Source organism: Cyprinodon tularosa, unplaced genomic scaffold (assembly GCF_016077235.1).
Source record: "Cyprinodon tularosa strain WSP-4 unplaced genomic scaffold, ASM1607723v1 ctg85, whole genome shotgun sequence".
In the NCBI taxonomy this organism is placed as follows: Eukaryota; Metazoa; Chordata; class Actinopteri; order Cyprinodontiformes; family Cyprinodontidae; genus Cyprinodon; species Cyprinodon tularosa.
In genome coordinates this window covers 723,125-738,741 of record NW_024039618.1, presented here as the reverse complement: position 1 = coordinate 738,741, position 15,617 = coordinate 723,125, and the positions used below count along the sequence as shown (strand labels likewise).

General features: G+C 37.2%; 2 protein-coding genes across 2 annotated transcripts in view; both read right to left on the bottom strand.

The window, feature by feature from the left end:
* Positions 1-3,147: 3,147 nt before the first annotated feature.
* On the bottom strand, positions 3,148-8,843 carry gnat1 (guanine nucleotide binding protein (G protein), alpha transducing activity polypeptide 1). Its single transcript, XM_038272958.1, has 9 exons — positions 8,578-8,843; positions 7,485-7,527; positions 7,259-7,400; positions 7,019-7,176; positions 4,997-5,125; positions 4,786-4,915; positions 4,552-4,705; positions 4,035-4,251; positions 3,148-3,955 (listed from the first exon to the last, which is right to left on the bottom strand). The coding sequence occupies exons 1-8, from the start codon at positions 8,681-8,683 to the stop codon at positions 4,061-4,063; spliced, it is 1,053 nt and encodes a 350-aa protein (XP_038128886.1). The 5' UTR covers positions 8,684-8,843; the 3' UTR covers positions 3,148-3,955; positions 4,035-4,060.
* A 1,603-nt stretch (positions 8,844-10,446) lies between these two features.
* sema3fa (sema domain, immunoglobulin domain (Ig), short basic domain, secreted, (semaphorin) 3Fa) overlaps positions 10,447-15,617 on the bottom strand; it is a 64,610-nt gene continuing 59,439 nt past the window's right edge. Inside the window, exons 16-19 of the mRNA XM_038272960.1 lie at positions 15,239-15,396; positions 15,041-15,108; positions 14,811-14,944; positions 10,447-13,652 (exon numbers count right to left, since the gene is read on the bottom strand). Coding sequence (XP_038128888.1) covers positions 13,224-13,652; positions 14,811-14,944; positions 15,041-15,108; positions 15,239-15,396 — 789 coding nt within the window. The 3' untranslated portion in view covers positions 10,447-13,223. The remainder of the gene's footprint in view (positions 13,653-14,810; positions 14,945-15,040; positions 15,109-15,238; positions 15,397-15,617) is intronic.

Here is a 15,617-nt window from a genome sequence, read left to right as displayed (position 1 = left end):
TTAGCTGATCCTAATCACTTTAAGAAATTAAATCTTAATATAGGCACAAACAACATTCAGTTTTTTTTTTTTCTAAATTTCTACTGCGAGAAGTTAGTAGTTATTTATATTCAAAGTAAAGGTAATATAAGTGTTTGAGAAAGAGCAACGGCTGTGAAACTATTCTTATTTTTCAAAAGGCTGCCAAAATCTCCAAATCTAATATCCTATTAAAAGTTTAATAGGATAAAAAGAGCGTCATTTCTGTAATCTGCTCAGACTTCTTGTTATCGGATAAATGTTTTCCTAGTCCAATTTCCACAGTTCTTTCTTTTAAACCTCCTTCACTTCACCAGATTTTAGTTTTGACCTCCTACTGAAATAAGTTAAACTTCTTCACTTCACAGTTTCGAAAGAAATCTTTTTTTTAATTTAGTCACCGGTCAAAACTCAGTCAAAACCTAATCGCCAATCAGTTCCTTGGTGCATCTCTGTTAAATTGCTCATACATATCTAGGCAGGAATAGAAGGTCTGGAGAGAAAAATGTGTCCTGCCTTTAAAACTGGCAGACAAGTCTGAGAAAATAGGAGATTGAGAAAGTCAAGTGTTCATCTTGCTATGTTTTTTTTTTTTTTTTTGTCTTAGAAAGGGCAAATAACTGCTGTATGCCCCCAACAGAGTAAAGGTTCAGGGATGACTGTTCAAGTGCCTTCTATTTGTCTTAGTATTTCTGGATGCTATATGGTGCATATTAGAAAGGAAAAAACATTGTTAAACATATTTTACAGCCACTTTTTTATTGCACGAATGTTTCATTCCATATTTATCTGCAGTTCTTTTTATCCATTTCAAGCCATAAAATGTGTTTTTTAGATGCTAGGTTCATATTGGTGATAATTGTTTATGGTATGTACTTTTACAGAAGAGACTGAATGTTTCTTTTAGTGCATGTCATACCTGCTATGTGGTTAAAAACTCAGGGTTTAATAGAATTACAAAAATCAGTGAATGCTTTCGTAAGAAATAAAATTGAAATGTTGCCTACTACGTTCTAATTTATGATGACCTTTATTACCTCCGTCAAGGAGGCTGTGTTTTTTGGAGAGTTTGTGGGTCTGTCTTTCTGTCTGTGTACAGGATAACTTTAAAAAATTTTGACGGATTTTAATGACATTTTTTATCACAGGTGTCCCTCATTCCCAGTAACAATCCATTACGTTTTGGTGATTATTCAGATTATATTCTGGATACAGGATATTTTTAAAGAAATTCTTTAAAATTATGAGATGGGGATTTTTGGTTGAACAAGCAGTTACTCTGTAAACCAGGGGTTTGCCAGCAGTGGCAATTGAATTGAACTTTAGCATCGGACTCATAAAATCTGGAGGTATTTTATCAGTGGATCAATTGAAAACTTATGAACTTAAAACTTATTTTTTTTTACCAGAGGTGTGCATCCTACTAAGGACAAATTCATTAAAACTAGGTAATGATCCAAATCTTGTGTTAGACTTAGCTGTAGGTGTAAGTCACAATTAGGGGCTAAATTTGCTCCTTGTCAGAGGTCTGCACTCTAGTTATTTATGCTTCCATCTTTAAACACTGCTTGCATTACTTGGGTACAACTATATGCAATAGTAGATCTAATGCAAACCAGTTTGTACAGGCACAGATGAAACATTTCAATAAACCAAAAATTCTCATGACAGTTAAATGAACAATTTTCATTCATTTAAGACAAACCCATTCACATACTTGCATTATATTAAACTGCATTTACAATATTCACCTCTGTTTGTCACCATTTCCCTTTTTCTTCTGAGCAAGGAGCAGCATTGCTTGAGCTCGCAATGAATCATGGGATAGGCTATGAACGATGCACCAGAACTGTCCTAGCAAGCGAGTGAAATCTGGGCTTTGGGGGACGCATACACTGGATCTGAACACACCCATGGTGTGTACAACACTCACCATGGACCAGAGGAAGAGAAGGAAAGAGTTGGCTCAAGAGATAAGAAAGAAAATCATGGACAAGCATGTTAAAGGTTAGGCTATAAGACCATTTACAAGCAGCTTGGTGTTCCTGCTAATATAGTTGCATATATTATTCAGAAATTTAAGATCCACGCGAAAGAGTGGTTGGCACTGATATAAGCCTGTGTATCAAACAATACGGAAATATTCATGCCAGTTATATCGAATTATACACCTCTATGTTTTCAGCTGACGAGTGCCACAGAAATTTGGAAGACTTTGCAGGAAACGTACCTCAAGGAGAAAAGGGAGGAGACCAGCAGTTCTAGAAAGTTTTTATTGGGTGGCCAGGCAGGGACTCCAATATGCACTGAAATGTGGCTGAAAACTAATTGGTGCCAAAACCAGTTTTGAGTCACTCTTTACTCATCACAATGAACCAACAGGAACATGAACATAGAAATTTATATTTTCCAAAAAATCAATGAAGACAGACCAGATTCTCATGATGCTCTAACAAATAAAGCTATGAAAATATTTAAACATCATTGCTGTTTAAATTATTTTATGTATTAAATGGAATGATTATTTACTTATATTGATAATAATTAATTGCTGCATTTTTGTGGTCAGTTTTTTATTAACATAACTTTAAAATATAAAAGTAGGACATAATGGTATTATTGTTGTCACCCACTGGTTTAAAACTGCTTGTTCCAGAGGTGGTGTATTTCCTAATTCATGTACTCCCATAATTGTGTACATGTCAAAGTACACAAGAATGGACCCACCTCTGGGTCATGGGTGAAAGAGTCAACTGAACGTGCAACAGCTAAAGAATTGAGTAAAGATGAGGAAAATAATGCTAGAGTAAGTGGTGAAGAGTCTGGGAATCCAGCCTATCCAACTGGATCACCTGTTATGTATGCATTCTCAGTAGGAATTCCAATGTAGAGATATTACATTTGGTTCTCTTGTTTTTTTCCAACAAAACAATAATCATAAACCCTCCAAAGAGAAATATTTGAAATTAGTCATAATGATTATGTATAATAATGTTAATTAAAGTTATTTATTTACCTTATTCATTTTGTGGAGCCATTAGACATTTTGAGCCTCCTTCCCTCCCCGATGTAAAACTCTCTAGATTCACGATTGTGCAGATATTCATGCCAAAAAAATGGACACACTACTGAGTTTTCTACAGAAGCTTTAATAAGTTTAATCAAACTTGTACATTTCTGGTTTTCTCTGGATTTTAGTACAGATAAATTGACTCAAATGCTTTAAACAGGGAACTTCAAATTGGAGTTAAATTAATCTCTAACTTAACAGTATATTGATTTACAGAGTATAATGACACACCATTAGAAATCTGAGTAATTATATACAATGGCCCTTTTCAACCTCTACAACAACAAAAAGAAGCTAACACTTCCCTCAGAAGTTAAAATGATAAACTTCTTGTGTTACAAACTGTGTTGTTTTGTATTTTTTATAAAACGCTTTTTCTAGTGAAAATTCATCTTAAAGTCTAACTGATGCTGAAGTGCATTTGCAGGTGGTGAGACCATTTAATTAGCCCTTTGATTGATTGTATGCTGCTTGATTACTTGAGCTCAGAGACACTGCATCTATTGATAGGAGTAGATCTGAAAAGAAATCTGTTTATGCAGACAAAAGCTAAAGATTGCATTGCCCTCCAAAGATGAATTTAGGAGAAAGGTTTGATCCAAAAAAATAAATAAATAAATAAATAAATAAATAAATAAAAATAAAGCAACCCTCTTGAGATCTGCACAGGATTCGTTCCATGTCTCAGTGACAAGGAGTCTTTGGTCAAAGCTGCAGGTTTGATTTTTAACACAGCAAATGTAATTTTATTTTTGTTGTGCATTCACTGGTTTTAGGATGGCTCTTTGCTGGGACAGTTTCATTCTTCATTCCCCATGTTTAAATTGTGGAGGACTCTGTGGAATGTGACAGGGCTAAGACACTACACTGTAAAAGAAAAAAAAAACATGTTAGTTAGGTGAGCAATGGGTCTTAGTTAGGAACTAGTCCTTTAAGCTTTGCTGACCTTAATTTGATTTCCTGGCTGGGCTCTCAGAAGAGACCGCAGTCTTTCAGGTTTTCTTTGATGATGATGTCGGTTACAGCATCAAACACAAACTTGACGTTTTCTGTGTCTGTAGCACAGGTCATGTGCGAGTAGATTTCTTTGATGTCTCTGCGCATGTTCAGGTCCAGGAACTGCATTTTGATGTAGTTACCAGCATCCTCATAAGTGTTGGGGCCTTGGCAGGACAAAAGGAAAATAGAAGTTAAGTTTAGGCCTTTTGTAAATGCTTCCTTTTCAGAAATAGATGGAGAAATGGATGCTAAGCAACCAAAGAAAATAAGCTCACAACACATTCTGCTAATTTTCCAAAATCTACAAGCTGCGTCTATGAACGTCTGATTTCAGCAGCCACTACAAAGCGACAGTCAAAGCCTGAATTGGTTTATTCTCAATTTTCCAGACTGGATCCTGTTACGCTGATAATACTGTTATATTATGCATTGAAGATGGTATCAGTAGTTGATGGAGACCTCACCATCATACTCTGGGAAGCACATGCTGAGATGAGCTTTCTTGATCTTCTCAATGAACACATCCTTCTTGTTGAGGAAGAGCACAATGGAGGTGGCTGCAAAGTAGCGGTGGTTGCAGATACTGTTGAACAAGTGCAGACTCTCGTGCATCCGGTTCTGAGAGGAGACAGCATTGTAAGTTAACCAGTTTTTGAGTTTTCAACATCAAATATTTAGAATGGTTAAATCTATCATACCACTTCGTCATCCTCCACCAACACCATGTCATAGGCGCTCAAAGCAGCAATGAAGATGATACAGGTGACGCCTTCAAAACAATGAATCCACTTTTTCCTCTCTGACCTCTGGCCGCCAACATCAAACATTCTGGACCAAAGAAAAACAAAAAATTCTATATAATCATCCAAGCTAAACTCTTGTTTTCTGAGGAATAATTAACAAACTCACCTGAAGTTTAGATCTTTGAGGGAGAACTGGGTCTCAATGATACCAGTGGTTTTCACTCTTGAACGTAGCACATCCTGCTCAGTGGGCACATAGCCTGGTTGAACCAGTCGCTCCAGGTCATCAAGGTAGCTATAGGAAAATCATACTATGTCCAGATACTTTTTTTTAAAGATTGCTGGAGTCTCCAACACTGGTCCTCAAGATCTACGGTCCTGCAGATTTTAGATGCATCCCTGCTCCAACACTACTATTTAAAAGGAGTAAATTACCGCTTCAATGTGCCATTAGGTTTACCAAAGGCCTGGTAGGGATGATTGATTTGCTTCAGCTGGAGCAGGGATATACAGGTGCTGGTCATAAAATTAGAATATCATGAAAAAGTAGATTGATTTCAGTAATTCCATTTAAAAAGTGAAACTTGTATATTATATTCATACATTACATACAAACTCATATATTTCAGATGTTTATTTTGTTTAATTTTGATGATTACAAATGACAACAAATGAAAATCTCAAATTCATCATATCAGAAAATTAGAATATTACTGAAGACCAATAAAAACAAAGGATTTATAGAAATGTTGGCCAACTGAAAAGTATGAACATGAAAAGTATGAGCATGTACAGCACTCAGTATTTAGTTGGGCCTCCTTTGGCCTGTATTACTGCAGCAATGCGGCGTGGCATGGAGTCGATCAGTCTGTAGCACTGCTCAGGTGTTATGATAGCCCAGGTTGCTCTAATAGTGGCTTTTAGCTCTTCTGAATTGTTGGGTCTGGTGTATTGCATCTTCTTCTTCACAATACCCCATAGATTTTCTATGGGGTTAAGGTCAGGAGAGTTTGCTGGCCAATTAAGAACAGGGATACCATGGTCCTTCAACCAGGTACTGGTAGCTTTGGCACTGTGTGCAGGTGCCAAGTCCTGTTGGAAAATGAAATCTGCATCTCCAAAAAGTTGGTCAGCTGCAGGAAGCATGAAGTGCTCTAAAACTTCCTGGTATGTGGCTGCGTTGACCCTGGACCTCAGAAAACACAATGGACCAACACCAGCAGATGACATGGCACCCCAAACCATCACTGACTGTGGAAACTTTACACTGGACTTCAAGCAACGTGGATGAAGTGCCTCTCTTCTTTTCCTCCAGACTCTGGGACCTTGATTTCCAAAGGAAATGCAAAATTTACTTTCATCAGAGAACATGACTTTGGACCACTCACCAGCAGTCCAGTCCTGTTTCTCTTTAGCCCAGGCAAGACGCTTCTGACGCTGTCTGTGGTTCAAGAGTGGCTTGACACAAGGAATGCGACAGCAGAAACCCATGTCTTTCATACGTCTGTGTGTGGTGGTTCTTGAAGCACTCACTCCAGCTGCAGTCCACTCTTTGTGAATCTCCCCCACATTTTTGAAGGGGTTTTGTTTCACAATCCTCTCCAGGGTGCGGTTATCTCTCTTGCTTGTACACTTTTTTCGACCACATCTTTTCCTTCCCTTCGCCTCTCTATTAATGTGCTTGGACACTGAGCTCTGTGAACAGCCAGCCTCTTTAGCGATGACCTTTTGTGTCTTGCCCTCCTTGTGCAAGGTGTCGATGGTCGTCTTTTGGACAACTGTCAAGTCAGCAGTCTTCCCCATGATTGTGTAGCCTATAGAACTAGACTGAAAGACCATTTAAAGGCTTTTGCAGGTGGTTTGAGTTAATTAGCTGATTAGAGTGTGGCACCAGGGGCCATCAATTTTGAACCTTTTCACAATATTCTAATTTTCTGATATGATGAATTTGAGATTTTCATTTGTTGTCATTTGTAATCATCAAAATTAAACAAAATAAACATCTGAAATATATGAGTTTGTATGTAATGTATGAATATAATATACAAGTTTCACTTTTTAAATGGAATTACTGAAATCAATCTACTTTTTCATGATATTCTAATTTTATGACCAGCACCTGTATCTAAAACCGGAGGACCAGGGTTCGAGACCTCTGACTTAAGCAATGCTCAAAGTTGTTGCTTACTATCCAGCTGAGTCATTGAGTTGATACTCTGAGGCTCTGTCAAAGCAAGCCTGGATGCCAGAATCCTTCCACAGACGCAGGATGATGTCTGACAGTTCTTTGGGCATCGTTCCTTCCTCAATGGTATCTGCAAGATGCATCAGTTTCCTGGCATCATCCTACAGAAAGAACCCAGTCAGATAATTATATATGAGAAGTTTTACTGTGAATGTTTTAACTAGGGAATGTTTGCTTTGTTACCTGCTGATCAGAGTGGCCAAAGTTAATGTTAAGAGTGCTCATAGCCTTCACGATTGCCATTATGGACTGCAGAGTGTTGCTGTAAATGATGGTGATGAACTCCAAGCATTCTTCAAGCGAGTAACCATCCTTATGGATAATTCTGGATGGAGAAAGCTTAGTGTGAATCAGTTCATTCAGTCTGAACAAACGAATATAAAATATAGCTTGTATGTAAAGTTCTTACTTCATCTGTTTGACAATGGTGCTCTTGCCTGATTCTCCAGCCCCTATGTGAGAGAGAATATGTCAAAGAGATTTTTTTTCTTGTAAGTACTACTGGAATATACTCATATTTTCTTTGATTTGAAGAGAACTACATGCTTCTCCGTGTCTAAGCACTCAACTTTGACATAGTTACTAATATCCTTTTGAGAAATTGTGTTTTTCAGTTATGTTTGTAATATATTTGAATAATGTGTATACTATGCCCTAACAGAGTTGATCTCAATAAGATGCATAATACCTCTTACTTCAGCCCTAATCTTTTTCCTTGACCCTGACCCATATCATCAATAGGTGATGATGAAGCATTACTAAATATCTGAAACTGGTTTCTTTGTATATATAAAATATTAGAAATCTAAAAATCATCATTAAACATTACAACTCAGTTATTTTCATGCAAAAAGATATAATTAAATGTATATTTTTTTTCATACAATGAATGTAAAAAAAAATATCTTTTGAACTATGGCAAAACTGCAAAATTTCTCTAGTTTAAGCTGAACTATTGAGCTGTAAACATAATGGTGCTATAACTCTGTTTGGGTTTGTTGGTTCGGGTTCACTGTCCTTCAGTGTTAATCCCTTTGTCCAGGAGGACCTGTAGTGTCAGGATTAACACAAGATTGGCTTCTGTGATTATCTGAGTGTCTCAGCAATTCAGTGACACAGTTTATTAAGCTCCTACTTGACTTGGACACGTTGCATCTTTACATCTGTTAAAGACTTTCAAGCTCTAGTAAAATTACAGGTCTGAACAAGAACAAGGTCTAATATTTGCAACAATGAATCAGCCAAAGGAATTTCCTTATATGACTTGTAAGCAGACCCTAAATTGATATATGAAAGTTGATGCCAAATTTGTTTTAGGGGAATTTGCTTTCCTCAAAAATATTTCTCTACAAAACGAGTAAAATAGCAGTGAGGTTACTCATCTTTCACTCATAAACTAGAATAATAAAAGAATAATAAAATGTCTGGGAATGGCATTAACCTGACTATGAGTTATTACAGCCATCATTTATGAATCACTCCTCCAACAGGTGTCTCTTTACCTAGTAGTAGCAGCTTCACAGTTCTTGCATCCTTGTCTGCATCCTCCTTCAGCTTCTTCTCCAACTCCCTGGAGCGTTTCTCTTCGGCGCTGGCTCCGGCCCCCATCCTACTTTTCCCCGCTTGGTTCCCTCTCTTTCAAAAGCCAAGTGTCAGGAAAAATGGAAGCAGGTCCCGGGTGGCTGCTCACCTACTACTGTCTGACCGGTGCCTTCAAGCACGCAGCTGATGCTCCAACTGCCCGCAGCTGGGGATTGTTTGAGTATTTTTTCCTGTCACAGGGAAGGATTTGGGACTCCAAAAGCCCACCTGACCAGTGCTGACCAATGGAGGACAAGGACAATACAGTTACAGGGCAAAGGTGTGAAGGGAAGGAGACATATATCATTGTAGGAGTGCTATAACCTTTAGGGTACTTTGCTGTGCTCAGCGGAAGATGAACATCGGCTCAAGTGCTTATCCCATCTTCTTAGGCTCTTTCAAAGGAGATGCCTGTATAACTAAAAGAGCTTGGTTCAAGTCTTGTTCATATTCAAGTTTAGTGTTTAATGTTTCCAGAAATGAAAAGGGATGTTATACTAATGGTGGTTTTAGATTTCTACAAGATGCAAGGATGGGATAAGATTGTCACAACCAACACAAAATCAGCATAAATACTCATCAAGAACACCAACTTATTGGTCAAATACTGAGACACATCCACAGGAAACAAAGACGTGTTCAATTAATTTATTTTTTCATGGGATCCAACAGCCTAAAGGGGAGTTCTGAAGTGCTTAAAGAGATTTGCAGTTTCACCAGACAGATCTCATTGACCTAAATCTAAAGGTGGTTAAGGATCCTAATCCACTCACACTTTCACTTTGGTCTGCATGAATATGCAGTGTGAGTTTAAATTTGTATACACTCATATTCTTGATCTCACCATTGTGTATGAACTGTAAAATAGGTAACTTTAGCACCCAGAGTAGGACAGATATAGAAGATCAGAATGTAGAACATAACAAAGCTTGTGTATCCTAAGTGAGCCTAAACGCATTAAGAATGTACTGTATTTGGTTCCTCTTTTAGTTTTCTGTTTCTAGCTCCTCTTTGGAGGGAATGGTTTTTACTTTTAATTTCTGCTTAGAAAATAAATTAATAAAAGGCACTCATAGTCATTGAATGCCATTGTTTTAGTTTTATATCAACATAAACTAGCTTTATGTGAGGAATTAGAATATTTTTCTCTGCCGGAGCAGCTGTCACCACACCAAATAAGGAGGATCATAACAAAGTTTAGGGCCAAAAGCCTGTTTTATCATATTATACCAAATAAACTTCTAATCAATCCTTTACAGAAGTTATTTAACTTGTTAATTTAGTCCATCTCTATGTAATGCAATCAGTATAAATACAGCTATACTGTAAGGGCCTCAGAGGTTTTTATCAAACAATAATAAGTAGACATCAAGAAGATCAAAGAACATGGGAGGCAGGAAAGGAATGAAGTTGTTCTGTGTTGCATGGAATGATGTAAAGACTATTGAGTTGAACCATCAGGGTGATGGGTAGCAGGCCTACCAAGAGCTTATCAAGATAAATCAATTGAAATGGATGGAAACATGCTAGATGGTCAGCAATGAAAGAATTTGTTTTATTTTTTAAAGCCCATGAGGATTTTATTATTCCAAGGGGTATAAATAATAGTTCAAATGCCATTTATCTTGTATTGTAAATTATCCCCAAAAATCCTGATACTAGAAACAAAACAAGTTTTCCTGTTCTTCTCTAAATGTGTTTTTAAAGGTATTTATATTGAACAAAAATAGTGCTACTGTGGTACTTTTTCCCATTATTATTATTTACTGTAAAATACTAGAGAACACCTGTTATTATAAAATATAGAGCTTTAATTTATTAGTTAGCAACATTGACAAGGAAGAAAAGATATAAGTTTTTACAAGTCATTACATTACCACCAAGTGTGCTTATTATACATTACCTCACAGACCTGTCATACAGAGAAAACAGATTCACATAACAGAAATGCAGACCTGTGTCCTTTCTCTACATCTTATATCTGACAATGAAAATAAAAAAAAGAAAAATGTAATCAGCCTTTCTAACCTTTCAGCATTTCTTCCAAAATAAAAAAGGTCTGAATTCCGACAACAATCAAGACATCCACGGCAACATTTCAGACAAAAACACCACATACATACACTGTACATGCCATGCACATTTAAAATTCAATTTCTGAAGATTGTGGTACTGTTTTTTTTTTTTTTTTTTCATTTTTCTACGCCGTTTGTAAGAAGTCTGTGGCACCAGTAATAAAGGATGGCTCCATACCCGGACAAATAGAGCTGCTGAAGCTCTCTTTTAACCAGATGATACATAAAGTACAGCACCAGTTATCATAGCACTATAAATCTGCACAATTGTGTAGACTGATTACATTATTTTCACCAATATTTACATGAAAATGGTAGGAATGAAAAAACTACAGTGCAGTGAAAAAGTGTTACGTTTTGCGACAATTTCTAATAATGAAAAGTAATTGAGTAAATAAATAATTGTTAAATATAGTTCCTAATATCAATTTTAATGATTAATATAGCAAAAAAAGAAAATCCTAACTAGCCTGGATCTGTATGAATAACTAATCATCTGTTTATGTTGAATTAATGGTGACTGGACAACCAAGTTCAGTTTCACTATCTACACCCAGGCTCTGGTTACTGACAGACATGAAGGGTTCAGAAATCACCTCAAGCCTGCCAACGCCAAGTAGGCAATAATATCTCAAAGGGGGAAAAAAAACACATGCCATGAGCTAAAAAACTCAAGCAAAAACAATTATTGATTACTTTGTTTTCCATCAGTTTGCAAATGGTAACAAAACCGTGTCAAAGGCTTAGAGACTCCAACAAATGGAGAAAGCATGAAAGAGCTGAGAACCTTTCCAGGAGTGGTCGACCCATACTAGTTATCCAGAAAGTCACAAATTAACACCAAAAGCACTGCAGGTACCACATTCTTCAGATAAAATCAGCGTTCATGGCTCAATAATAAGAAACAGTCTGGGGAAAAAATAGCATCCATTAGAAAGCCCCCTTCAAATGAGCTAAAGCTCTATTACATCTGAAATTAAAATTTAAATATTGTTAGAAAAAAACAAAAAAAAACAAATATAACAACCCCCACCCCCCAAAAAAACAAATAAAAAAAACAGACAAACAACAAAAAAAACTATGTTGGTATAGCAGTTTGATGTTCAAGGGGCTTCTTTGCTCTTTCAGGATCATAGCAACTTGCATTACATAATGGAAACATTAGTTATACCCTTTATAATAATTAAATACTTTGAGCTCAACCCCCTTTGGACGATGGTCCAAAGCACAGCAACAAGTTTATCTGAATGGCCCAAAAAAAAGGTAATTTACATGAATCTAGTTAAATAATTGACCTAAATCTGATTCAGATGATGAGGCATCACCTTAAATAAGCTGTTTGTGTTTTAAATCCTCCCCAGCTTGGATCTTCACAGAGATGTAAACGACTGATATAGTTTTTCACATGACAGACTTGTGAGGATTAGCTTTTTTTCCCCCGTTAAAAATTAAACAAAGGAAAGCTGCATAATTGCTTAATTGTTCCTGGTATTAACGGCTGGTTAATTATTAGAACTATTAAAATGTAACAAAACAGCAAAAGCAAAGTGGGCAAATACTTTTTCACAGCATTGTAGCATATAGGGTGTTCAACATTTTTAAAAACAGAACTTTCTATAGAATTGAATAAGAATTACCAATCTGTCAACAAAAGGTGCTTTCTCTAATATATCTTTTAAATCACAGACTGACATATAGCTGCCCGCTGGAATAACCTCCAAAGAAGGGGAAGGCATTGTTCCGTTTTCAGCTTCAGCCTCCGAAAAAAGAAAACAAGAAAAAAAGGAAACAGCTTCTAACAAGATGTCGAGAACACAACAATGAGATGTGATGTTTACATACAAGCAAAAAAAAACAACACTTGGCAGCAACTTATCATGGAAGAATAGGTACAGTGCAGTTTGCAATCTTTACTTGAGTTTCCTGGGAGTTTGTAACGAGCTGCTGCAGCTGCAGTTTATCTGCATTCCTACCTTCATTATGAAAGGTAGTTTGTTTTCTGCTTCATGTACAGTTCTTTAGTGTCCACTTTTTGCAATGGCTGTTCTGGTGAAGGGCAATGCCAGCAGTCAATAGATCCAACAGCCCAAAGAATAGGAAGTTTATCCACTCTGGTATGTGTGGACATCTTTAAAGTCATGGGAAATAGTTGCTGTTAAAAAAGGAAACACTAAACAAAGATATTTCCAACATAATAACACAATGTCATAAACAATAATGCTAATAATTATAATAACAATAGTATTATAACAATATTTGCACAGATCTATTCACAAAAACGTGTTTTCTAGATAGGTAGAAAGAATTACTTTGTACAACCTACAATAAATATTGTGTTTGTTCTTCCAACTGTTACATACAAACTGTGTGATGCTTTCTTTCTCATGGTCTGTTGAATGGAGTCGTTTCCCTTAAATAGAGGGTTGTAAGGGGAAACAAGAAGGTAGACAAAGGGTGCTGTTTGAAGGTGACAGGCTGTCCATCTAAACTCTTCATGTCTCTGCTGGATTCGTCTGGTCCTCGTGATGTCGGCGATTGCGGGGCTTCTTCTGCTCCTTCAACTCCTTCAGGGTTTTTGGTTTGCTATCCCCGAGGCCTTCGTCCCCGTTCTGCCAGTAGTCCTTGCAGTATTGGTTGATCAGCCCCATCTCCGGTTGGCTGAGGATGGTCAGCAGGTCCTTGTACTGCCCGACACTAGGGGTCCATGTGCTGGACTGAATTTGGGGGAGGGCAGGGTTGCCCGTATCCACCAGCACGTTGTTGACTGTACGGCTGGAGAGGACAACAAGCTGCAGCTTCACCAGAGTGTGCTTGAAGTTCTTCTCTGTGGACGTGCAGTGGTAGATGCCGCTGTCAGAAAATTGCAGCGAACGGATGAGGAGACCCTGATCAGTTTTCAGGATGCGGCCCTCTGAGCGTATCTGAGTAGCAAAAGGAGGGTAGTTTCATAAATCATGGACACACACTGACAGAATATGGTAAAACATTCATATTTTGTCCTATTAAAACCCGATCATATGTTTTTTTTTTTATTGAGATTATAAGCAACAATGTCAATATAATTTCGGAGCATGACCTACATTTGTTCTAAACCCCAGAATAAATAGTTTGTAGAACCATCCTTTGCTGCAAATACAGTTATAAGTTTTTTATGCCAAGACTGTCTTTGAGCTTGTACAAAACTACGCTTTTGCCTGTTATGAACATTAAAATACAAGATTATAATATTGCTGAACTGGAAGGAAAGGAACTATAATTGTTTTGATGTACAGAATTGGAACAAAGATTTTTTGGAATTGGTTGCTATGGAACAGGCCACCATAACCCTAGATAATCAGCCAGATTCCAGATTGTCTGGATCTTGGCCCACACTGAAAATGTATTTACAAAAATGTACACAATAACCACCTGTTACTGTCTTGATAAGTGACCCCTCTACCTTGTGTATTATGGCCAACTCTGTACCTCCCCTTGGATAAATGTGGATGTGTGTAGGTATGTGTGTGTATATATATATATATATATATATATATATATATATATATATATATGTATGTCTTTGTAACTAAAAGTATGTATATGTGTAGACAAGTGTATATTTATTAAAAAAAATAAAAAAACAAGATTACTGGTTCTCAGCAGTAAAAAAGTCTGATTAAAACTTTTCCATTGTAGCTGTGACTGTATGCTTTGGGGCTAATGCAAGAAAGGGAACCTTTAAATCCTTTGCAGAAACCAGCTTTTCTAAAGATTTTCCTGTATCTCATTATATCATCGACTCAGACTAGACTTTCTTTTACAGGTTAAATAAGCATCCCCCCATGTTTTACAGAGGGGGATTTTTTTTCATGATACGCAGCCTTTGTTTGCCATCATACTGTCAGCCACATTACAAACAGTAAACAGAGCTTCTTCCAATGTTCGTCCTAATTTTTCTTTTCTTCTCACTCTTCCATATACAGCTACATTTGTGTAGTCTAGTTTCCAAGTTGAATTAATCAACTAACTTCAAATCTGACCTATGCAAAAGCAGGGGACGATATAAATCAAAACCATTATTTTATTGTCCATGCAGTCACCTCTTTCCTCCTGTCACTGTTTTCCTTCTGCAGGTGCCACTTCAGGGAGACATGAGGAGAGCGAGCTTGGCACTCCAGGAACGTAGTACTGCCCTCCACTCCATACTGAACTGTCTCCAGAGTATTTTTATTTGCTATGAAAGAACATGTAAAGTAAGTACTTTAAGTAATTAATGCATTTGTGTTAGAAAAGTTTCCTGATAACCATCTTGCAACATAATGAAACTCACCATTTGAGTTATAACCTCTGCACTGACGGATTGGGTTTCCATACTTTACATCCTGTCGCCGGCTCCGTCTAAGAGGACAAAACCATTGTGTTAAAATAAAGTTCAGTTCCAGCAAAAATTTTTAAACATCCAGTGCTGAATTATTATCCAAGAGAGAACTTGCTGCATATGTAAACATCCAGGCTGCTCTGGTCTCACCTTTTCTGTGAGGCAGAATATCTGGAGCAGGACTTGCCGTCCCAGGCACAGTATGGGTCCCGGGCCAGACAGCAGTCAGCACAGGCTTCACCATACACATCACAGCGGTGCAGAGCAAGGTGGGTCACACCCAGGACGGATCCTACATAGAGTTGTTGCTGTTAAAAGAAACAAAAACAGAACGAGTAAGTGAAGGAGTAGATATATGAAAATGACGGTCAGCAACAGCAGCTGACCCATAATACTCTTAAACTCTGCTAGTCTTCTTCTACTCCAAAACAAATAGTATAATCCCTGAAAAAAATTGTTTAAAAACCAGAAAAAGTTGGCTTTATTGACTCAGTTATAGCTACTCGTCTAAGAAAACTCAATAAAAGGC